General features: G+C 44.0%; 1 protein-coding gene across 11 annotated transcripts in view; it reads right to left on the bottom strand.

The window, feature by feature from the left end:
• Positions 1-356: 356 nt before the first annotated feature.
• DENND5A (DENN domain containing 5A) overlaps positions 357-25,246 on the bottom strand; it is a 97,013-nt gene continuing 72,123 nt past the window's right edge. For 7 of the 11 annotated variants that reach the window (XM_081540714.1, XM_081540715.1, XM_081540717.1 and 4 more), the window contains 13 exons: positions 22,715-22,846; positions 20,561-20,713; positions 13,892-13,976; positions 12,243-12,327; positions 11,362-11,490; positions 7,666-7,787; positions 6,339-6,484; positions 5,648-5,766; positions 5,096-5,277; positions 4,400-4,482; positions 3,795-3,918; positions 3,036-3,204; positions 357-1,375 (listed from right to left, as the gene is read on the bottom strand). In XM_081540714.1, the coding sequence (XP_081396840.1) occupies positions 1,192-1,375; positions 3,036-3,204; positions 3,795-3,918; positions 4,400-4,482; positions 5,096-5,277; positions 5,648-5,766; positions 6,339-6,484; positions 7,666-7,787; positions 11,362-11,490; positions 12,243-12,327; positions 13,892-13,976; positions 20,561-20,713; positions 22,715-22,846 (1,713 nt within the window). In that variant the 3' untranslated portion in view covers positions 357-1,191. Of the gene's footprint in view, positions 1,376-3,035; positions 3,205-3,794; positions 3,919-4,399; positions 4,483-5,084; positions 5,278-5,647; positions 5,767-6,338; positions 6,485-7,665; positions 7,788-11,361; positions 11,491-12,242; positions 12,328-13,891; positions 13,977-20,560; positions 20,714-22,714; positions 22,847-25,246 lie in introns of all 11 variants that reach the window. The other 4 variants (XM_081540718.1, XM_081540716.1, XM_081540719.1 and 1 more) reach the window with 3 other exon arrangements.

Here is a 25,246-nt window from a genome sequence, read left to right as displayed (position 1 = left end):
TCCCGAGAGCAGACAGGATCTCATGTGCCCAGTGTTCCCACATTTGGTCTTTCTTACCGTCAAGAAATGGCCCATCCTGTCTCAGTCAAGTGACCACCTTTGCAACTTAGGTCTTTTTCCCCCTGCCTCAGCCTCCTCCTCTGGAAGGTGGGAAAATAACCCTTGTCTGCCTTCCTCTCAAACAGCCATGGAAGCTCCTGGCACCACAGTGGGTAGGACCCAGGACCCAACGCCCCTCACCCCTCTGGGCAGGCCTAGTAGGGAAGGGAGTGCTACAGCTCCTTCCCCTCAGATCAAACTGTGCTCTCCACCACCACTCCTCACAGCCCCCATGCCAAAGTCAGGGGCCCACACAGTTTCGTTTCAGGTGTTTTATTAAGTGGGCCATACTGCAGCTGGTTTCTAAGTTGCAAAACAACATAAATTTAACAGTAATAACATAGCCAGTTAGACTGGGACAGCTTTTTTTTCCTTAAAAAAAAAAGAAAAAAAGAAAAGAAAAAGACTTAAAACATACAATGGAGGGTTAAATAAATAATACATTAAAAAAAAAAACCTGTTAAAACATGCTTATATTTACTTCTGTGCAACTGTGTGCCAAGAGGAAACATGATTCTCTGCACGATGTTACATCCCGGCATGTCTCCTTCCCAAATAATACTGACAAAACAGAAAAGACGTAGGGCTGACTTATCAGTGCTTACAGAGGCACTACGAAAAATCCCTTTGATTGGAGCATGGGGATTCCTGCTCAGCACACCTGTGTGGCCCGTGAAAGCCAAATATCCATAATAATGTTAATATAGAAAACATTAGTTTAAAAACAATGTGGAATGGCCTCATTAACGCGGCAGGGTGAGGAGATGGAACTGCCCCACGGCGCCGCAGGCTCAGTCCAGGGAGGCCGCAGGCTCCAGCGTGGCCACGGCGAGGGAGGGCACCAGCTTCAAAATAAGCGGCACCAACCTCATCTCCCTCTCCCTATCACTCTTTCACATGAAAGTGTGTAAAAAGCAAATCAGCAAATAAACTCTAAAATAGATTATTTATTCCAAAAATCCTCTACTTTTCTTTTTACAGTGAGTGTACATCTCCTCTCATCTCCTGCACAACTCGCTTAGGTCCCTCTGGGAAGAAGGGGCGAAGTTGCAGGCGAGTCTCTGGGTCCTGCTGCTGGCTGGTGCTGGGAGGTCAGATGTCGATGCCCTTGACCAGAGACGTCTCCAGCGTGATGTTGAACTCCTGCAGCGTCTGCAGCACGCGGATCAAGGAATTGACAAGTGTGTGGTCTTTGATCAGCGCCACATCCTCATACATGTGTGCAGTGATGGGGCAGTCGGCCAGCAGAGCGATCCAGTGGTGCAGGAGGTGGTCTCTGGCAGGGAAGGATCCATTCCAATGGGTCAGAGGGACAGGAGACAGTTAGCAAAAGCCCAAGGGGAGACCTGCTCCATCACCCCCTGAACCAAGTGTGAAGCAGGAGAAGCAGGTCTCTCCCCACAGTCCACTTCCCCTCCCCGAAAAGCGCCTGATGAAGATGTCTTATGAGGCTTTAAAAGGCTCCTACTGGGGGCTACCTGGCTTCCCAGGTGGTTCAGTATTAAAGAGCCCGCCTGCTAATGCAGGAGACTTGGGTTTGATCCCAGGGTCGGAAGATCCCCTGGAGAAGGGAATGGCTACCCACTCCAGTATTCTTGCCTGGGAAATTCCATGAAGCCTGACCAGCTAGTCCATAGGGTCACAAAGAGTCAGACACGACTGAACACGAGCACAATCAGGATCAACGTTGGGGGGCTACCCAGCCCCAGGAATGCCAATCCAAACAGACCCTGTCATCCGCACAAGGCCTGCTCCTCCTCCCCTGCTGCCCCCTTTTCCCTCCAGACACACCATCAACCAGACACTACGTCCCCTCAGCATCAAATCCTCCATCTCCTAGAACCTCACTCCTCTCCACAGCCACCACCACCAGGAATACACAACAAACTGACACACAAATAGCACTTAGCATGTGCCAAGCCCCTTTATAAGAGGCAACCTTCATGACAACCCTATGATGTGAGGGAGTTGCTATCAGTGCTATTATTATCCCCACAGGAGAGATGAAGAAACATCTACTGGTTGATGAACATAAGCAGTTTATTCAAGAGCACACAGCCAGTAAGTGGCTGATCTGCAATGTGAACCTGGTGATTCTGGTTCCAGAGTTTGTCTTTAACCACTATGCCAACTCCTCCCTTCCATGGCCTAAATAAACTGCCCTGTTTATCTGGTCTTTGTGCTCTCACCTGACCCCTGGAATAACCCCTAGCAATCTTGTCCTCTCTGATGTGTACCATCCCTGATATCAAATGACTATCATTTCAGTCCCCTGATTAAAATCAACTCTGTCCCAGCTCCTCAAGGCTCCCATCCTACTACCGCCCTTCCCACATTCTACCTGCTAATTCCTAACCCCACATCCTCTGCTTTGTTTAGGGCCTCTCTGCTAGTTTCGTCTGCTTCAAGCTCCCTCCTGACTTCTATCCTTTTGTTAAGGCTCACCTCAAATACCACCTCCTCCTCGAAGCCTCCTCTGATCTTTCTCCTCTACATTTTCAGCAAACCTTATGAATGAGTACTTTTTCAAACTCTCCCAAACTTCTGCTTTGTACTGTACTTAATTACGACAAGTGAGGTTCTAAATGGTAGGAACCATGTTTTATTCAGCTTTATTCCCACACCCTCCATGAGGCCTAGCACGTTCAAACATTTGTTGAAGGAGTGACTAGATACATATACTCTGCTTCAGATTTTACCAGGGGGGCAGTTTTATTCCTCTCATCAAAATGTGGCCCTTCCTCCCCAACTAGACACATGTTCTCATCCCCACCCCACACACACACGGTACATGAAGGAAATTAAGGGCCTCCACCAAGCCCACAAGACCTCACCCGCCCAAGGGCATCTGGTCATAGGATACTCCCCACCCCCGGCACCTCCAGCACCACCTGCAGGGCTGGCTGCCTGCACGCCGGGCCATGGGGTTGCAGTACCTGGCTCCCAAGCACACCAGCATCTGAAACTTGCCATCCTTGCCGATGTTCCGGGGATTATTGTTGATTGCCGTGACAAATCGGCAGAAGTTCCGGGCCCTCATATGCCAGTTTTCCTCAGGCACAAGTTCGTTCTGCTCCAAAGTCTCATAATAGGTTTGTGCTTTTTCTGTGAAGAGGAGAAAAGTTTGCTAGTGACAGAGGCTTTCAAAACGAACCTATCCCTGACTGTCCTACCTCAGGCCCCTCCATGTCAATGCAGGTAACTCAGTGAGAACAAGGGTGTTCTGATGTCCCTGGTCACAGTTCAAAATGATCCTTATGTTTCCTAGCTCTGTGTTCTAAATTCCTTCATGTGACCCTTGATACAAAGATGGTCCTTTCTCAACAAAACTCCTGAGGAAGAAGCTTCTTGCATCAATTTCTCCAAGTGGGTCTAACAAAGGGCTTGGACTTAAGTGCTATCAACTGGCCTCTTGGACCTACAAGCAGGAAGTGTGAGGGGTCATTATATATAACAGATGCCTGGAAAGAGTCTTTCCAATCCAGTTCACAGGAGATGAGGGGTGAAAGGTGGGGTAGGGGTGTTCTATCATTACCTTTGAGAAAAGCCAGGGCCATCAAACAACAGATCTAACCCAAGACTCACTTGATTTGGCTTCCATATCTCAGACCCTGGTGGTCAGCACCCACACATTAGGCTGATGATCCCCTCATGTCTGCATGTTTTTCCCACCCTCAAATCCTAGACCAACTCACCCAAAAAATCCCAGATGAAGACATTTTTGAAGAGCCGTGGTGACTTAAATCCATGCTGGAAAGCCTGTTCGAGGGCTGAGACAAGGCCACATTCTCCACAAAGCAACAGCGTCAGACTACCTCGCTATAAAAGGAAACAGGGGAGAGTGCCAGGCTAGCCTTGGTCAAGATGCCCTCCAACTACTACACCCCAAGCCCACCACCCACACCTGGGAGGGCAGCAACACACAGGCAGGGACCTTGTCTAGCCTCCCAGCACCTGGAAGGGCCCAACTCAGAGAGGTCTCAGTGAAAAGCTGTTGAGTGAACAGTTGATGGTTCTGGGCCCCAACAGGGGACAGAGCCTGTGTGGCCACTGGGAGATGCAGACAGATTCATAAGACAAGAGAAATACACACAGCTCACTGGACTCTGCTGTGTTGTCAAAATGTAAGGAAAACAGGGTAACTCTAGGCACAGGTCCCCAGACGAAGGAATATGCTGAATCTCAAACTAACTGAGGCACATCCTCTACATGCTGGGCTGTCCCCAGCACATGAGCCTGGAACAAGGTTATTCTCTCTTACTCAATATAAGGCCCTGGGCTGGAGGGTAGGGAGACTCACCTCTTTCTCAGGCTTATGGAAGTGCTTCACAATGCCATTGACTGCCTCACCGATGGACTCCTGGATCTGCCCAGTGTTCAGCTCTGATAAAAATCAAGCAGATATCCAATCTCAGAGGTTAATAGTGCTTGGCTGACAGAGCAAAAGACTCAGGACATAGGGAAGGCCCACAGGAGAGGTGGGGCAGCCTGGACCTTGGGAAGAGTTGAGTTGCTCTTGGCTCACCCAACTTCGTGGAGCTAGCTCTTCCTAAAATCTTAAGACAAAAAGCAACAGCTAATACCTTGGAGTCTAGTCTCTAATAGATGCTAGTAAAATTTATTCTTTGCCCTGGAATTCTAGTGACCAAAAGTGCCAAGCCTTGACAGTGAAGCCAGGAACTTGATAGTGAAAACAGGGAAGGCCAGAAAGCAGACTCCTCTCCTCCACAGGGTCACATACAAATAGCACAGAGCACTGAGCCTGGCTCCAGGAGCTCTCCCCTCTCCTCCCAGTCCTCTAACCAGAGTGCCAAATCCCTGCACTACTTCATGAGAGGAGGGTGGCAACCCCTGATGCTGCTTTGCCTTTGTCAGCAGAGGTGGTCCCTGAGGCAGCTGTGCAGGCACAGATCTAGGCTCCCTCATCAGGGCTCCCAGAAACCTGCCCACTCTCCAGGCTGGGCAGCGTGAGGGCCCAGCCCCACCTTCCACTTACTGGGTCTGTTGTTGGGTGAGATGGTAACGAGCCTCCGGATGACGCTGGGAGACTGCTGCAGGGGCGGGGTCCGGCATGGCCTCTCATCCACCTCAGGCTGGGATGTGAGCAGCTCCCCAACCAGGACCCGCTCCAGGCTCCCGTCATCCATGCCCTTCCCCAACCAGCGGCCACATGGAAACCTGAGGTTCAGGCAACAGCCTGTCAGAGCTGTCAGCTCCGTCAGCGTCCTTCCCCTTGCTGATCCACAAAGGCCATCAACAAAGCCAATCCCTGGGGACAGGCTCTGAAACTGGCCTGGGACCCCTCATGGTCCTGCTCCTCATCCCACTGTGTAGCATCAGGGAAGCCACCTGAGTGATGGGTGGCCTGGACAGTGGTAGCAGACACTTCCACTTGGAAAACCCTCCTTTTTTGGCTTTTCCAACAAGAAAGCTCAGCCTATCACACCTAAAAGGTCTCCTTGAGAAGCCCACATACCCAAGCATCAAACACAGCACCTGGTAGTACACCAGGCCCCACTGTCTCAGGGCAGGGCTGAAGAACACTTACTTGTAGGTATGTCCAGTGATCTCATTCCTGACCATCACATACTCCACCAACCATTTGGCGTAGAGTCCAGAGTTATCATGGCCTATCTGCACAGTAGTGAGTTTCCCCAAGTTCTGGCACTGTGAGAGAACAGGGAAACAGAGACGACAGGAAGGTCAAGAAAATAGGAGAAAAGTGCCACACTGCTCAGAGGCACAGATCTGACTGGCTGCCTGCAAGCTGGCCCCACTATCTGCAGGGGCAGAGCTCATGGCTCCACCTGCCACCAAAGCTGGCAGTACAGTACGATCTCTGAGGAACGATGCTGAGAAAGAAAGAGACTACAACCTAGAGGAAGAACTAGGACCTGGGACAGAAGGCTCTGGAAGTGGCAGAGCAGTCTGAGGTCCCCGTGAATCCTTGGGTTCAGCAGCTGAAAGAACTCTTGAGAATTCTTCAACACACCATGGACAGGGAGGTTTGCAAGTCCAGATGGGTACCTTCCAGCCAGAGACCATTTACACAGGGCAGGCTCCCTCTCCTCAGGTCAACCCTTGGCTCTGGCCTCTGATCATCCTGGGACAGGTCAGCTGTGCTGAAGCATAATACTGTATAGAGCAAGGCCTCCATAAAACCCTGGAGGAAAGTGCCAAAGTAGCAGCTGAAACTCAGACCCTCAGAGCTGGGGATGTGGTCCCTGGGTAACACATACCTCGAAAGTCATCTCTAACAGGTTCCTGGGAATCTGCAGGATCTGTGTCTCACCCAGTTCTCCTGAGATGCAGATCCATGGGTTGGCGGTGAACATAGAGCCCCCCAGCTTCTTGCTCGGTATGATCAGGATGTGGTAAGGAATCACTGTTTAGGGGAAGGCACAAGGCATTGGAGGGGATCAGGACTCCCTCCCGTACCTGAGAAGGCCCTGACCTGCCCCAGGTGTGCTGGCATGTCTGCAGCTCCTGGTGCAGAGCCTGGAGCAGCAGGGCCTGAGGCCAGTTTAGAATATTAGCCAACCTTCTCAATCTCACTCCTCCCAGGGTTATTACCCAAACATCACACCCAAGCCCATCTGTGAGCTCAGAGCTAAGAAAAACTGTCCCTTAAACATCGCCAACTCAACACTGTACTGAATGGCTTTTCAGAGCACTTCTCTATCTGTCATCTCAAGGACTCTAGTAACAATCTCCAGAGAGGCCAGGCAGGTATCACAATCCTTTCCTGAGGCAGTTTCCCTCAGGCCTCCTACATTTCAGTCCAGTGCTGCTTCCACCAAAGCCTATGACCCTCTTCTCTGGGGAGGAGGATGAGTGTCATATGAAAACAAGAGTCCACACTGCTGAGTCGGGGCCAAACAACTAGCTATGGGCAAATTCAGACTCAGTTCAGTTCAGTCGCTCAGTCATGTCCAATTCTTTGCGACCCCATGGACTAGAGTGACTGTTTACCTAACAGAGCATCCTGGCACTAAAGAACAATGAGGCTCCAGGGGCCTTTCTGAGACCATTTCGATCCCTTTCCCTCACTCTGCCAACTGGGAGATGGAGGACCACTGCAGGGGCAGACACTGCTCACAGATCCATAATGAGTTAGGGTAGAACAGGGCCCAGACCCAAACCTCCCACAGCCATCTGGAGTTCTTCCTGCTACTTCAGGAGCTGCTTTTCCCTGGGGGCCAGTCTGAAACTTTCTGATATTGAATGACTTTCTCAGCCCAAAACAAAAGGGAGATTTCTTTACAGGTGTGCAGAGCGGGCAGTGAACTTCACCACCACCACCCCACTCCATCTTAGGCCCCCAGAGCTGTGCCCAAGACCACAGTGATAACACAATGGCCAAAAGTATGAGCATCCTAGTTCAAAACAAGAAGAAACTTCAGAGAAAAAACAACCTCCAAGGAGGGCTAGTAAAGACCTCTCTCCCCACAGAAGAAAGGACATGTGATCATCTTCTTTATTTACAAAAGGGACAGTAAGTTAGCCTCCAGTAGGTTCATGAAGACTGGCATTGGGAAGGCTAGTGGGGAGCAGAGGGCCACTCACGGATAGTTGTGAAGACATTGGTGAAGCAGAAGTAATCGACGGCATTGAAAGAGAGGAGGTGATAGAGGAACTGCTCCTTCTCGTCGTCACAGCGCAGGAAGGCGTAGCGCTTGTAGAGTTTTCTGTCGGAGAGGAGGTAACACGTCAGCTCTCAGCCAAAAGTGGGGGAAAAAGGCTAGAAGTATAGTTCTGGAGGGAGATGGCTAAGAAAAGAACATGAGGGCAAGCCTCAAAGTTCTGTAGCCACCTAAAAAAGGAACAAAGCCAGCAATTCCACCTGAGGGCTAGAGCAAAAGTGGCTTAACCTACAGAGGAACAACACAAGCCAAGCTCTACTCGTGTCCAAGAGCTGACGTTACTATAAAGTGTCAGAGGTGTGGAACCTCTTTCCTAACCTGAAGGATTCTAGAGGGCATCATCCCAGTGTGTGGCGTGCAAGTAGCAATGGCAGGAGGTCTGTGGTCATCATTCCTACCAGGGCTAGCCTCGAACCGTCAGCAGACCTGAGACCCACAGGTCAGAACACCGCTCTGAACATGTCAGAGGCAAGGAATGGAATGATCCAGGTCACAGACAAGGAAAAGCTGTACAGAGAATGTTCTTACCCTCTTTTCAAACCTCTTCCCATTCCCATCCATCATCCATTGCTCACTCCTGTGCTGGACACTGCAGGCACAGAGGGCCTACCTTCCCCAAGCATCAGGGACACAAAGAGCCCAATGCAGATAACCACAGCACAGAGAAACACACAGAGAACAAAGCAAGGTCCCTGTCCTGCCTGCCCAGACTGCCATCACCATGCCAGAGAAGTGTGGGATTCAGCAGACCTGTGAGGTTCTACCTAGACAGTTTATACAGTTCTTCACACAGATAATTCACCAACCGAGGAGCCAGAGACGAAAGCCTATCCTCAAATACAGTCTAGATGAATAAACCTGCTCAAGGCCACAATATATAACATAACAAGTTGCCAAATAAAAGGCTCTAAAAGGCTCTCTCTGGAAATTGCAAGAGCTTTGATGGTCCTAGAACAGAAGGGGCCTGAAGGACAGCACACATTCAGACAGGGGTTGCAGAAGGAGAAGGACAGGGTACAAAAGCCAGTTTGGCTAGAGTTGAGGGCTCAGGGAAGTAAACAGTTAGCAATGAGACTGAAAAGTCTGGCTAGGGTAAAATGAAGGCAGGCCTAAACATTCAGGCTAAAGAGTTTGCAATCTGCCCTATAAGTAATAGTTTTCTTAGAAATAAAGGGAAATACATGACCAACTTCAAGAAATTTAAATTTAGCACAGCTGAAGGGTGAAAGGGGCATGAAAGTGAAACCCAGGGAGTGGCAATAAATAAGGAGACAGATGGAACAGCAGCTAAGGACCTGAAATGTGTACGTGGGAGGTAAAGCTAAGCACGGAGTCACACTGACTCAAAACCAGGAACCTAAGTAGGGAAAATGCATACAGTGAAAGGTGTATGGTTCACACCTCCAAAGAAAGCAAATTTTAGTAAGTGGCAAACAAATAACAATAATGATAACACATCCCACCTGTGGTATAAAAAAAAAGGAATGAACAAGTACTGTAACAAATGCTATGGGTGCCTGGGGAGGAATGGACCAGGTCGCTGGGGTATCTTGGCAGATTCCAGCAAAGAAAACTTGTGACTAGGCCCTGAAAGAGCTTAACACATCCTGAGAAGTGTGAGGGGTCTGAAGTGGGCTGTAAGCAAACTGAGAAGAAAGATGAGAGGGGTAGGATGGAGGAGTAGATAGGTTTTGATGAAGTACATCTTTCTCTCTCCCTATACCCCACTCAAAATGCAGTCTGTGGCAGCAAAACTCTCCTTATTTTCTAGTCACTGGAGTAGCACAGGGGTCAGAATATCATGTGAGAAGTTACTATGCAGTAAATCAATTCTGAGCTGTCGTCCTCTAACAGGGCCACAGTTTAAAAAAACCAAAATTAGCCTCCTCACCAAGGTCTGTGCCCTGTCTGCTCCTGCCTAGACCTTTAGGTTCACAGGCCCTAGACCTATCTACTGCCCTGGACTCTATCATAAAGTTCCTGGACTGGGCCCCTTTCAGCTACCTCTGTATCCTGTCCTCCTGCCAACCTGCAGCCATCTCCTAGCAGACAATGCTCACACCACCCCCACAGGAATCTCTCCTGTCCTGTCAGACCCCAGTGCCCACACGGCCACAGATTTTTCCAGGACACACAACTGGCCTCTAGACACTGGTATGCAACTGATTCCCTTCCAAACTCCAGGCTTAAATGTTCACTTGTTTTCTTTTAGTTGTCTCCCAGTTTTCAAATTTTATTCCTATACGTTTTCATCCTTAAAGGGAATCAAATTCAAGCACTTTAAGAACTGCTATTTCACAACCTCTCAAAATGAGCTCCCTAACCTATCAAGCTTTTGAAACTAGTTTCTTGCTGTGGTTTAAACATACAATAAAGTCTTTTAAAAATCACAGTTTTGCTTTAAATAAAAACAGATTCTGCAGGTATAATCAATTCACTTATGCAAAATTTCCTCAAGATCTGCTTCTCTGCTTTATCATCAACAGGCAAGTCACATAATAAAGGATACCATTAAAAGATGCCCAAGGAAATGCCAAAAAGAAAAATGCCCAACAGGTTTGCTGATGATGAAAGAATCAAACATATTATATACAGGAGAAGACTGAGAGATGATAATCAGAGAAGGGGTACAGCCTTCTTCTCCCTCCTGCTCTAGTAACCTGGGTACAGAATGAAAGCAAACACAAAATCAAGAGAAGGGAACTGAGGGTTAGCGGTTCTAGGAGTGAGAAAAAGCAAGGACCTAGCTACTTTGGGCTGGCCCTAGGCTCAGGAGAGAACAAAAAAGATAAGCGGATATATTAGAAGTTTCTTTTTGATTCTCCGATCCTTTCTCCCTGAAGACAAGGAAGAGACCAAGAAAACATCCTATGCCCAGGAAGTATGCAGGTCATTTGAGTGCCACAAAGAGAGGAGGATCCCCAAAACTCTGAGGTACCCAATGAGGATTCCATTCTTCTCACTACCTCTGCAAGAAAGCTATTTGGGAAGGTGAAAGATGCAGATTGAGAAGATAGGAAGAATAGATTACAGATAATAACAGAATTATTCTTCTACAGATAAACAAGGAGAAGAAGAAATGCTGCATCACAAAAATCACCCAAACAAGAAAAGTCCTCCCATCTTCTTTATGGGAAGTGACCCAAGGTAGAACTCAACAAGAGCTCACTGGCTGACCAATGGCTGAAGGAGCCAGAATAGACCACAAGAGGTCCCATAAGAGGAACCAACGGCCAAAAGGGAGGACCAGTGCTTCCTGTGGTGGTTGTGGCTTAGTCTGAAGACTCCAGGCCTTCAGAACTCAGTTCACAGAGCACTCAGTCAACTGCTTATGTCTGAATGTTCCTACTAAAACAAGCATGCTGTGTTGATCACTGCCAAAAGAGTTATTATTCATCAACAGGAAAACAGAAAACATATTTTGCAGTGTAAGTACACAATAGTGTTCTACACAGAAAGGAATAAAGAAAAAGAAGAAATGCTGCAAAACCTTCACATGCAATTTGAGTTTAGCTGAATTCAGCAGTAATGATACACCACATACTCTCCTTTCCCATGGGTTTCCAATCCCTCCCGCCACTCCCAGGAGCTGGTTCTACTCCAAGTGGAATGGTCTTACTTGGTGAGCTCATGGTCTGAGAGAAGCTGCTTCAGGTGTCTGGAAAGTAACTTTTTTTCCATGGACAGTCGCACCCACGCTCTGGCTTTTCCCACATCAGTCTTGATTTCTCCAATGTTCTGGATGTGCCTGAAGGACAAATGGGGAAAGCGAAGTGGAGGGTGGGGTGGGAAATGAACTCACTACCAACACCTCCCCTGTAATGACAAAGGAAGCCTGGTGAGGCAGTCCCATCCCGTCCTGAGAGACTCCATCTCTCTTGTTCTCAAAATCCCGAGATTCCAAGAAGCTTTGAAAGATAGGCTCACCATAATTTAGGGGGTTGGTGAGGAAGACAGTATAGCTTTCAAAAAGCAAAGCTAACCCCAGAGCTCTTAGGCCTTGAAACACTCTGGTGTTTCTCCAAAAATGTACGGAAACACAACTGCTTGTACAGCTCTACCAATGCATCGTGAAACACAGGACCAATGAGGAGGCTTCCTGGTTAAATGAGAGCTGTAGGAGCCCAGGTCACTGCTGCTGCTGCTGCTGCTAAGTCACTTCAGTCGTGTCCGACTCTGTGCGACCCCACAGACGGCAGCTCACCAGGCTCTGCCGTCCCTGGGATTCTCCAGGCAAGAACACTGCAGTGGGTTGCCATTTCCTTCTCCAATGCATGAAAGTGAAAAGTGAAAGTGAAATCGCTCAGTCGTGTCTGACTCTTAGCGACGCCATGGACTACAGCCTACCAGGCTCCTCCGTCCATGGGATTTTCCAGGCAAGAGTACCGGAGTGGGGTGCCATTGCCTTCTCCACCAGGTCACTGAGACTCTGCTATTTAAAGTGGACTCCTAAGCAGCAACTGAAAACAGAATTTGAGTGTCTAATGAGCCCAGACTGACCTCATATCCTGAATGAGGGAGATTCTCAGGGGAGACATGACAGAGCTGGCATCAGACTTCCTCCGTTCTGAATCAAGAAATATTCCTAGAAAACAAAAAGTTGCTTAAGTCCAAAAAGATCTGACTACCGAAATAGCTAACTACTCTTCTTATCTCAAACCACAAATTTCTACAGAAAAAAAGCTGGTTACTTTGAAAACACTTTAATCAATCATTTCATGAACATTAAGTAACTATTAGGTACCAGATTTTATACTTTTATGCATGTTGTATCACTTAGTTCTCTAACAACTTATAAGATAGCCATAGACAGTATCACAGAGGAGAAAACTGAAATTCAGAGAGGTGAGCTGCTTTGCCCCCAGTAAGCAAGCAGCAAAGTTGGGACTGGAAGAAACACACATCCTCTGGCTCCTAATCCAACATGTTCTCATCAAATCCCTGGAATCAGTGCTTCCGGTCAGAGCTATACTCATGTCCTACTCCTGCCTCAAAATGGACTACAGAAAGACCAAGGGAATGTGTAAGGAATGCTTAGGACTTCTAGACACAATACCTGTATATCCCCACGTCTGGCCCAACGTTTAAAATTAGTATCCTCATCATTCAGCTGCTGAGACTTTTTGGCTATACTTTATCCCTTGGTAATAACTTCCATGGCTTTCCTAAGAAGATTCTGTTCTCATACCCAGAAAGTGGACTCAAAAACTCCTTATGAGGTTACTCTGGGAGCTTTTGAATCTGGTTTTTTGCGAACTATTGATATTTTCCCCACATGCAGTGAGTGCTTGTTGACATCAACTAGCTCAAGGGCAAAGACAACAAACACTGAGTTCATGACTACCTTTTCACCTCCACTTAAACTGATTTTTACCATTAGGACAAGAACATTTAAGAAAAGTAAACAAACTCCCTGGCAGAGAGAGGAGAATGAGGGATGGTATGAAGAGGAGATGCTGCCAAGAAGAAAAGGAAGAAGGGAGACAGTCCTGGAAAAGACACTGCATGAGGTTATAAAGAACAGCAGACCAGGAGACGAGAGGCCTGACTCCTGATCTGGCCTCTTCTATCAATTCACTGTGTGATCTTAAGTACATTCAGTTCCTCTCTGGATCCCAGTTTCTGCCTCTTGTAAAATAAGGGGGCTGGACTAGATGATTTCTGGGGTCCTTGCCAACTTTGATATTTTTATTAAATAGAAACTGAAAGCAGCTTCAAGGGATCATGCACACCAGGCCTTGACTTTGAGAAGTTCCAAGGCAGGACACTGACAAACAGGCTCTCTTAATTGATAGGATAAATCATCTCAACACTCATCTCAGAGAAATAAAACCAAAGAGCCTGAAAACACTTGCTCCAAACACAGGACATCAGTATCAATCCAAATTCATTTAAAATCCAAATTTATTCTAAGGGTGGCCTCTTGCTGATATAAATCTTCTATCTCACTGATCAAAAGTGTGTAGAAACACATAATAAAAGCAAACCCCACGGCCCTGGCATGCTCTGTGGTCCAGAGAGTCCTGCGGCTTAAACACTACAGAGTGAAGGCTTCATTGACGTGGAACAGTCTGCTAAAGAGGATCACTTCAGTGGGGATGGGAAAGTGAGTGGAAGGAGCTTGCCCAATGGTGCTGAGACCATCTTACCTGAGGTACTGAGGCTTCCTGATGTGAGTTTTCTCTGCCGGTTTTCCTGATAATGTAACAGGTGGGACCACAAGGCTGATTTCCCCTGGAACCAATGCAAGGGAGAAATATCTATCAGTTTAGATTTCTAAGGGGAAGTCATCTAGTGAGCAAAGTCAGAGATAATTTGAACATACAGATGTGGGCTTTTGCTAAAACGTATCTGTCCTATTTTTTATCTCAATATATGCCCAGATGCAATGTATATAAATATATATCCTCTACCTAAAATTCAGGAGAAATAAAAAGAACTGAAGGGAACAGAAAAAAGAAATGGTCCCCCACTGGGAATAGGAAGGACATGATCAAAAAAAGAGCCTGAGAATGGACCAGTGGATAAGAAAGAAAAAAGCAAATAACTTATCAATCTCTAAATGGTCTGTTGGTTGAAGGTCAGCTTGGGTAGTAAATGATGGCTTTTGCAGAGGAACAGATACCCAGCCTACAAAATTCTGTAACAGCTCCCAAATTTCCTAAAATATTTAAAAGCATTCCTACTCTGCAGCCTAGGGAGAGTACATCATCACAAGCATGAGGATTTACTGTGGAAGGTATTTTGAAGAAGCCTGCAGAAGAGGCAGCTGGTACTTAATTAACTGCATGTCTAAGATATACTACTGTCAACACAGCAGAACCTTGGCACTTGAAAATGTAAAAGCTGCAGCTTTAACTGTTGAAGACATGTAGTAGTTTGTCATTGTCAGTTCAGTTCGGTCACTCATTCGTGTCCGATTCTTTGTGACCCCATGAACTGCAGCACACCAGGCCTCCCTGTCCATCACCAACTCCTGGAGTTTACTCAAACTCATGTCCATCAAGTCGGTGATGCCATCCAACCATCTCATCCTCTGTCATCCCCCTCTCCTCCCACCCTCAATCCTTCCCAGCATCAGGGACTTTTCCATTGAGTTAGCTCTTTGCATCAGGTGGCCAAAGTATTGGTGCCTCAGCTTCAGCATCAGTCCTTCCAATGAATATTCAAGGTTGATTTCTTTTAGGATGGACCGGTTTGATCTCCCTGCTGTCTGAGGGTCTCTCAAGAGTCCTCTCCAACACAATTCAAAAGCATCGATTCTTCGGCACTCAGCTTTATAGTCCAACTCTCACATCCATACATGACTACTGGAAAAACCATAGCTTTGACTAGACGGACCTTTGTTGGTAAAGTAGTGTCCCTACTTTTTAATATGCTGTCTAGTTTGGTCATAACTTTTCTTCCAAGGAGCAAGCGTCTTTTAATTTCATGGCTGCAGTCACCATCTACAGTGATTCTGGAGCCCCAAAAAATAAAGTCTGACACTGTTTCCACTGTTTCCCCATCTATTTGCCATGAAGTGACAGGACCAGATGGCATGATCTTCGTTTCTGAATGTTGAGTTTTAAACCAGCTTTTTCACTCTGGTCTATCACTTTTATCAAGAGACTCTTCAGTTCCTCTTCACTTTCTGCCATAAGGGTGGTGTCATCTGCATATCTGAGGTTATTGATATTTCTCCTGGCAATCTTGATTCCAGCTTGTGCTTCATTCAGCCCAGTGTTTCTCATGATGTACTCTGCATATAAGTTAAATAAGCACAGTGACAATATACAGCCTCGATGTATTCCTCTCCCTATTTGGAACCAGTCTGTTGTTCCACGTCCAGTTCTAACTGTTGCTTCCTGACCTGCATACAGGTTTCTCAAGAGGCAGGTCAGGTGGTCTGGTATTCCCATCTCTTTCAGAATTTTCCACAATTTATTGTGATCCACACAGTCAAAGGCTTTGGCATAGTCAATAAAACAGAACTAGATGTTTTTCTGGAACTCTCTTGCCTTTTCGATGATCCAGCGGATGTTGGCAACTTGATCTCTGGTTCCTCTGCCTTCTCTAAAACCAGCTTGAACACCTGGAAGTTCATAGTTCACGTATTGTTGAAGCATGGCTTGGAGAATTTTGAGCATTTCTTGACTAGCCTATGAGATGAGTGCAATTGTGCGGTAGTTTAAGCCATTCTTTGCCATTGCCTTTTTTGAGGACTGGAATGAAAACTGACCTTTTCCAGTCCTGTGGCCACTGCTGCATTTTTCAAATTTGCTGGCATATTGAGTGCAGCACTTGAACAGCATCATCTTTCAGGATTTGAAATAGCTCAACTGGAATTCCATCACCTCCACTAGGTTTGTTTGTAGTGATGCTTCCTAAGGCCCACTTGACTTCACATTCCAGGATCTCTGGCTCTAGGTGAGTGATCACACCATCATGATTACCTGGGTTGTGAAGATCTTTTTTGTATAGTTCTTCTGTGTATTCTTGCTACCTCTTCTTAATGTCTTCTGCTTCTGTTAGGTCCCTACCATTTCTGTCCTTTATTGTGTCCATCTTTGTATGAAATGTTCTCCTGGTATCTCTAATTTTCTTTAAGAGATCTCTGCTGCTGCTAAGTCACTTCAGTTGTGTCCGACTCTATGCGACCCCAGACACAGCAGCCCACCAGGCTCCCCCGTCCCTGGGATTCTCCAGGCAAGAACACTGGAGTGGGTTGCCATTTCCTCTCTAGTCTTTCCCATTCTATTGTTTTCCTCTATTTCTTTGCAGTGATCACTGAGGAAGGCTTTCTCATCTCTCCTTGCTATTCTTTGGAACTCTGCATTCAAATGGGTATATCTTTCCTTTTCTCCGTTGCTTTTCACTTCCCTTCTTGTCACAGCTATTTGTAAGGCCTCCTCAGACAGTCATTTTGCTTTTTTGCATTTCTTTTTCTTGGGGATGGTCTTGATTCCTGTCTCCTGTACAATGTCACAAACCTCTGTCCATAGTTCATCAGGCACTCTGTCTATCAGATCTAGTCCCTTAAATCTATTTGTCACTTCCACTGTATAATCGTAAGGGATTTGATTTAGGTCATACCTGCAGGGTCTAGTGGTTTTCACTACTTTCTTCAATTTAAGTCCGAATTTGGCAATTAGGAGTTCATGATCTGAGCCACAGTCAGCTCCCCATCTTGTTTTTGCTGACTGTTTAGAGCTTTTCCACCTTTGGCTGCAAAGAATATAATTAATCTGATTTCAGTGTTGACCATCTGGTGATGTCCATGTGTAGGGTCTTTTCTAGTGTCATTGGAAGAGGGTGTTTGCTATGACCAGTGTGTTCTCTTGGCAAAATTCTATTGGCCTTTGCCCTGCTTCATTCTGTACTCCAAGGCCAAATTTGCCTATTACTCGAGGTGTTTCTTGACTTCCTACTTTTGCATTTTGTCGTTTTACCAAGACACAAATCTAAACAGCATTTTCAAGCCTAATGTTAAGGGAGCAATTTGCCTATAAAGTAAGTGAGCCCAGCGGGCCACCTAGCAACTGCTTTGTTTCCTTAGTCTAGTCATCCTTCTGTACATAGAGACCCTTGTCTCTAAGTTAACTTGTTACAGGATTAAAAATTTTACTCCAGATTCATGATAAATGTTCTTACATAGCAGATATAATATAAACGTAGTATAATTTTAATAGTAGGATTTATTATGGTCATTTTACAAGTGATTTAGTTCTTCATTTTACAAGAGTAATAATGATAGAAACTACCATGTCTTGACATTTTCTATGAACTAAGCACTATGTTAAAAGTTTAAAATACAATATTTTATTTAATACTTCCAACAATCCTACAATGCAGGTACCTCTATCCTCATTTTCTTTAGAAAAGAACAAACTGAGAATCAACTAAGTAACTTGTAAATGATCATATAACTAGTAAGTAGAGTACTGGGATGCAAGTTTAAGTACAGCTAATATTAGAAACATTACTGTTAATAATGATGCTATACGGGGAGCTTCTAGAAGAGAGCATTTAACTTCTGAAGTTGTATTTTCTGAAGAAAATTTTACATTTGAGAATGAATGTGGGGAATTAAGGTCTCAAGATTTTTCCCATGAGAATATGGAGAATCTGTTTTATTTTTATCCACCAATTAACCTGATTGGGGGAGGGGGGGAATCAAGCATCCGAATGGGAAAAATCCCCCATCTACAGATCAGCAAACTGTTGACATGAACTTTCTGTATGTTTGGATTTCCTACAAGATTTAACCAACTTAAAACCCAACAAGCTTAATGGCAGTTTTTAAAAAAACACACAACTAGAAAAGACCATTTTTTAAATTCACTGAAATACCAAATGTTTGAGAAAAAAGATGTTCAACAAAATCAATGAGACTTAAATTCTTATATTGTTACAAACTGGTATATTAATACTATATAAGTAGAAGACAATATGAGAGCTCAAAATATTCACGGTCTTTGATTTAGTTAATTCAACTTCTAGAAACCCATATATCCATCCATTTACCAAAACCATTATTAGCTCCTGAAAAAGTAGAGACTGCCTTACTCATCACTGTATCCCCTAAATCTAGGCGGACTAGGAAGGCAGCCTCCTTTAACACAACTGTCTGGATGTGACACAGAAATACAGCTGGTCACCAGAGTCCTCACATGTAATGATGCCAAAGAGCCAAAGGCAAGAGCAACACCAGCCACGGTGCCAGAAGGACACCCAGGCGCTCAGTGATTGCAAAGGGACTGACTGGGACTTCAAGATTCAATACAGCCCAATTACCCATTTGGGAATGTGGCCAAACAATATATAGCACCAGATTCTCCAAGAACGTCACACCCATGAAAGATGAGAAACAACCCCTTTTCACTCACCAGTCCTGAAATGGCAGCAGTTACTAAACCAGTATGAAAAAAACCAAACCTCAGAAAAACATACTAAAGGAAGTCCATATCCTTGGAAAATGTCACCGGAAGCTGAAGAGCATGGTGAGGTTAACACAGGTTCTTATGAGGACTTGCTGAAGGCAGCCTTTCAGGCAGGCAGCTGGTAACAAACTGAGACTAGCAGCAAAAAAAACTGTGGTTTGGGTTCTCTTTGACTTTCTAAGCAGGTAAGCAGTTGTTCAACAAGGTGCCCCCAGAAGGGACTGAGATCACTCTTTGCGAATGAATTTGGTCACAGTTGGGTACATGATTGAGGGGACCAGGGAGCCAGGTTATAATCACTGGACTGGAACATAACTGAAGAATTTCTCAGCAGGAGAGAAAAGTGGTCTAAACAAAGGTTAACAAAATGGAGGCCCAAGGAGAACACGCTGTAGGGATTTCAATCCCCAGCTGAACATGTGTCCCTGCCAGAAGGCACAGATCTTCAATTCCTTCTGTGACACTGTCCATGCTTCACATTTAGAGCTCCAAAAGCAGAACTCAGAACAAAATGGAAGCTCAATTGAAAAGTTCCCACTATTCTGTACTGGTTGCTCACCAGTAAGTAGCCTCTGTCTATCCAGACTGAGAGGGGGATCAAATGGGCTCCAAACAAAATTCCCCAGGCTATGGGAATTCCTAAAGGATATGGTTGCAAAGCCTCAGGGGACAAGCTTAAGACACCTGTGATGATATGGTATTACTATTTTTTAATGCCTAACTCCCTAAAGACTTTTATGGAGAATAAGAAGTTTAGGGGGTGAGGTGGGGGGAGCATATATTTTACTAAAAAACTGAAAGAGCTCAACTATATTGCCAGGTTTGCTAAACTTAAAATAAAATGATAAAATGATCATACATAGTCTACTCATTTATTACAGAGAAAAGGAAAGAAACATAAATCCATCACGTAGAACCTGGCATATTAAGAGTTATTGTATGTTGCATACCCACCACATGCCAGGTAGTTGTTTTTTTTTTTTTTTTTTTACCATATCTAATTATCATTACAACCCTGAAAGCTAGGTTTTATTAACTCTGTAGTATAGATAAGGAAGATGAGACTCAGAAATTGCAAGTCACTTAAAGTTATCAAGAGGAGCTAGGATTAAAAACCAGGTCTTTCTGATTTCAATGCCTATAGTGTTGCTACTCTACTACAAAACTGAACAATTTAGGGATGTGATACACAATTATTAACATTTTAAAAAGCTTATAACCACAGTGCTGTTCTTAATACTGATAAATCAGAAATAACTTAGATGACCAATAATAAAGGATTGATTTAAGTACTGCACATCTATACAGTGAAAACAGTAATTAAAACTGAACTTTTAGAAGAATAACCACAAACATTTTTAGAGAACCTCCCACATAACAGGCTCTCAACTTAGAGCTTCACACAAATTATCTTTTCAAATCTTCATAAGACTCCTATGGAGGTGTGTTCTTTTACAATTCCATCATGGGCACAGGAAAGAGAATCTTACAGAAGCTAGGTACCATGCTCAGTTTCAGACTGAAAGCAGGAATTAAACCCAGGACTATCTGATTTATAGTCTCATCTCTTAAATACTTACTATACTATCACCTAAATTAGTTAAGAACATGGAGAAGACATTCTGAGGCAAGAAAAAACAAGTTCCAAAATATTGTGTACAAGATGATCCTATTTGAATTGAAAAAAAAAACTTTATTGAGACACAATTCATATTACCATAAAATTCACACTTATTAGGTGTACAATTTTCTGTACCAAAAAAAAAAATCAATTTCAAGTCTCACGCCACAAGCACGTGACATTCTTCAAAGCCAGCCAGCTGGAAAAGTGGGGAAACTAGTACGCAAAAACAGGAAGACAGTCTGTTCAAAAGGGCGAGGCCAGACATTCATTACCTGTTTCACCTGTAGCCCATGACTCCAAATCCTTTCCAGTAGGTCACAAAGACTGGCAATCAAGGTGTTCTCTTCCACCCCTGTGATGTTCACTTCCCCATGTCCTAGTTCCACAGCCTCTCGCCCCATCTTCTCCACCAGCATCCTCTTGGTCTATAAGAAATCAGTCGGTAAGATTAGACACCCACAAGATAGCCAGATCACATTCAACTAGACAGGCTTGTGGCCACCTGCCAGGTACATCTGTTGGGCTGAGAGGAAGATCCACAGGTAAAGAGTGTATTTATTTTTCACCATATCGGTCAGGTTACATAGTAAAGTGCCTTCTCTAAAGAAGATAAAAACACAGAAATCACTGACCGTGGACATGTGATTTCATCACTCTGGATTCAGTTTTTTTACTTATGAGATGAAACGAGTTGAATAAAACCCTTTGGTTATGCTCATCTCAGACATTCTCTGATTCTCACTGCCTAATTGACCTTTCAAACAAATCTTTAAAAGCATTTAATCCTAGAAATATATCTGAAGTACCTGCCAAAGGGATAAAAAGTTGAGGAGTAATTTACTTTTAGGTAAAAAAATTTTCATGTGCTCACTATAAAACAAAAACCATGCTGTATAATGATAATTGCAGCTTTCATTACTATGTGCCAGGCACTGTACTAAGTATAACATTATCTCAGTTAAGCCAAATAGCTCTGTAAGAAGTTATTATTTTTCATAATTTATTGATAATGAAATTGAGGTCAGAGAACTTAAATAACTTGCCCAAATTCACACAGCAAAGTAGTAGCAGATCTGGTCTTTGAATCTAAAGCTGCCTGAATATTGAATCCAAGTTCTTAAGGAAGATTTAATCATGTTATAAATGTGTGACATATAAAAATCTGAGCAAGGAAAAAATCATCCCATACTCTACCTTGCAGAAGCAACAACTCTTAACACACTTTAGCATGCTTCTTTTCCGGTGCTACTATTTTTAACATTTTTATTGTGAAATATATCTCATATACATACATATATATGTGTTTATGTGAGTGTATACTATTAGACTAACATGACCTAAGGTTAAGAAAAAAAATAATGCCCATCTATACATTTGAAGAACCCCATGTGTCTTCTGCAATCACCTTCCCACTCTAGAAGTGATCACTGTTCTGACTTACACAATAAAACTACAGAAAAGCAAGGAAATGATTAACAATGTTTATTTTCTTTTCTTTTTTCACTCAACTTTATGTCTGTGAAATTCATCCACACTGAACAGATCTGTTGTGCAATTTAAAATATGTTAAGAGGATAAATCTCATGCTACATTCTTAGCACAAAAAAAAAATTGCAAAAGAATATAAGGAAATTTTTGGAAGTGACAGACATCCTGATTGTGCTATTGGTATAACCAATGTATGCATATGGATATACATGTACCTATGGCCAATTTGTGTTGCTATATGGCAGAAACCAATATTATGAAGCAATTATTCTCCATTTAAAAATAAATAAATTTTAAAAAAATTTTAAATCACCTATAGATACCTCCAAAAAAAAAAAAGATCAAGACATATACATAAATGTGTGCCATTTTTTATATATCAATTACATAAATGTGTGCCATTTTTTATATATCAATTACCTCTCAATAAAATACCTTTAAAAAAATTACTATTCTTGTAGAATGGCAAAAAACATGCCAACAGCAAACAAACTGAACAACACACTTTGGTCTGGCACACAGTAGGCACTCAGCGAATTCTTTTGTTTCTAGACACATGAGATCAATGTTATCAGATTAAAATTAGAGGGGCAAAAATATCTGCATTTGTAAAATTAATCTGTTGACAGTTTAACTACATTAAAACTAATGATTTTAAGTAAGTAACACAAGATGTCTAAAATTAAAAACTACCACTGTCTCTCAGCTTTAAAGAATACATATTAAATTTTTATCACGCAAACTATGCTTGCTCTCAATCAATGTTACATTTTATGTAAAACAAATACATCTAATTCCAAGTTAACAGGATCTTAACATTAGTACTGTCTCATTATATTAACAATATTTAAAAATCAAGAGAAGAATGGTCAGAGCTAAGCCTTGGTCTCACCTTGGCTGCCAAGAAAAATACACATTCAGAAGAGTCCACAGCTCACCTTGTTGCGGCATTCCTTCAGCAGACCTTCCACAAACTTCCAGTTGGTCTGGGCAATCACTGACGGGGAAAGGTTGGACAGTTTGGGCTGGCGGATGGTGCTGCCCATATTCCTGGCTTCCTGGATGTACTTCTAAAGCAAAAGGAAAAATCAAAGACTTTGTGCCCATGCATACAAATCACAGGCAACCAGTACAGATGAGTGCCTGAAGAGGGCACTATCACCCCGCACTATCTTACTGCCTCATTCTTAGGCTCAGGGCAAAGTTTAAAAAGCAACACTTGTATCTCAGGGAAAACAAAGAGAACAGGGTGAATTAATTCTGCTTTTTCTGACGTAAAGCACTCTATGAGTGCTGGAATTATCTTGGCTTTAATGACACAAAAGGTAAAAAACACACAGCTGAAACATGTATGAGTGTGCAAACTCCTATGCGTGGACAAAGCAACTCAAATCTCAGAGTACTATTGAGAAAAATCATTTTCCCCACCAAGTTGAGAGGAATTTAATCCCTCTGCTCATATCAAAGATATCCATCTTTACTAAACTGTTGTAAAGTTGTCTCTGACTTTTTGTGACCCCATGGACTGAAGCATGCCAAGCTCCCATGTTCTTCACTATCTCCTGGAGTTTGCTGAGGTTCATATCCATTGAGTCAGTGACGCTAATCATCTCATCATCTGCCACTCCCTTTACCTTTTACCTTTAATCTTTCTCAGCATCAGGGTCTTTTCCAATGAGTCCACTCTTTGCATCAAGTGGCCAAAGCAGTGGAGCTTCAGCATGAGTCCTTGCAATGAATATTCAGGGATGACTTTCTTTAGGATTGACTGGTCTCATCTCCTAGCTGTCCCAGGGGCTCTCAAGTCTTCTCCAGCACCACCATTTGAAAGCATCAGTTCTTCAACACTCAGCCTTCCTTATGGTCCAACACTCACATTCGTACACTACTACTGGAAAAACCACAGCTTTGACTAGACGGACATTTGCTGGCAAAGTAATGTCTCTGCTTTCTAATATGCTGTCTAGGTTTGTCATAGCTTTTCTTCCAAGGAGTAAGCATCTTTTAATTTCATGGCTGCAGTCACCATCTGCAGTGATTTGGGAGCCCAAGAAAATAACATCTGTCACTGCTTCCACTTTTTCCCCATCTATTTGCCATGAAGTGATAGGACCAGATGCCATGATCTTAGTTTTTTAAATGTTGAGTTTTAAGCCAGCTTCTTCAGTCTCCTTTTTCACTTTCATCAAGAGGCTCTTCAGTTCCTCTTCCCTTTCTGCCATTAGAGTAGTACCATCTGCATATCTGAGGTTGCTGATATTTGTCCTGGTGATCTGGATGCCAGCTTGTGACTCACCCAGTCCGGCATCTGGCATGAAGTACTCTTGCATGTGTGCACACTCAAAACAACTGCATTTTCTGCTTTACTATAATTTGCTGGTGATTCCCCACATGCTCGGTTTTAACACAGAACCCACATCAATGCAATAAACTGTACACTGACACCTTCTTGGTACCCCAGTTTCACAACCAACATTTGTACCCAACTTCTTTCTTGCCCATGTTTATTCCAGAAGTACAATTCTCTCCTTTCTACCTTCTGGCCCCTCATTCTGCCCCTACTACCAACCTTCAAGATTAGGCTTCAATTACTATCACCTGCACTACCGCTATCTGCTTCCTAACTTGCTAGCTACCTTCAGTACCTCTTGCTTCCAAAATATTCTGCCCACCGTCTCCTTTATACAATCCACCACCACACTTTGGGTCCTGCCATCTCCTCTACTTGCAATGCTCATCTTTGTTCCTAACAATCCTATCATCCTCAAGACTAAAACAGATGCTAGTTCCTCTAAGCAGTCTTGTTTGAGATTATCCCAGACAGAATGGAACTCTAATTTCTCTAACATCAGTAATCAAACACTGGCATGCCTCCCATACAGCTCTTTCAAAAGACTCTTCTACTAAAGACAGTTGCATACCTGCCTTTGCTCCCTTAATAAACTGGCATTCCCTGAGGACAAGGCTATCTCCTTGTCATTTTTATATTTCAAAGTGTTTACTATAGTGATTTTGACCAAGAAAACGTGCTCAATAAACCATGCTGAAAGAAATATTATGGAGGTTAGGTGGAAGACCTAGACCCACCAGTGAAGCTGCTCAGTTGTGTCCAACTCTTTGCGATCCCATGGACTGTAGCCTACCAGGCTACTCCATCCATGGAATTTTCCAGGCAAGAGTACTGGAGTAGGTTGCCATTTCCTTCTCCAGGGATCTTCCCAACCCAGGGATCAAACTCAGGTCTCCCGCATTGCAGGCAGACGCTTTACCGTCTGAGCTACCAGGGAAGCCCAGGAGACTTTAAAAATAACACCCACACCCTACACCCACTATGCCATCCTCACAAAAACACTAAGTGTAATTGTACCCTATAAACCAGCAGTTAAAAATTCAAGACCATACTTTGCAATTTATTCATTTAAAAAACAGCAAAAGCAAAATATTTTCCCATCCAATGAGGTGCTAGACAC

The sequence above is a fragment of the Giraffa tippelskirchi genome, chromosome 11, assembly GCF_054371585.1.
Source record: "Giraffa tippelskirchi isolate mGirTip1 chromosome 11, T2T-mGirTip1v1.2.pri, whole genome shotgun sequence".
Taxonomy (NCBI): Eukaryota; Metazoa; Chordata; class Mammalia; order Artiodactyla; family Giraffidae; genus Giraffa; species Giraffa tippelskirchi.
This window is presented reverse-complemented; position numbering and strand designations above follow the sequence as displayed.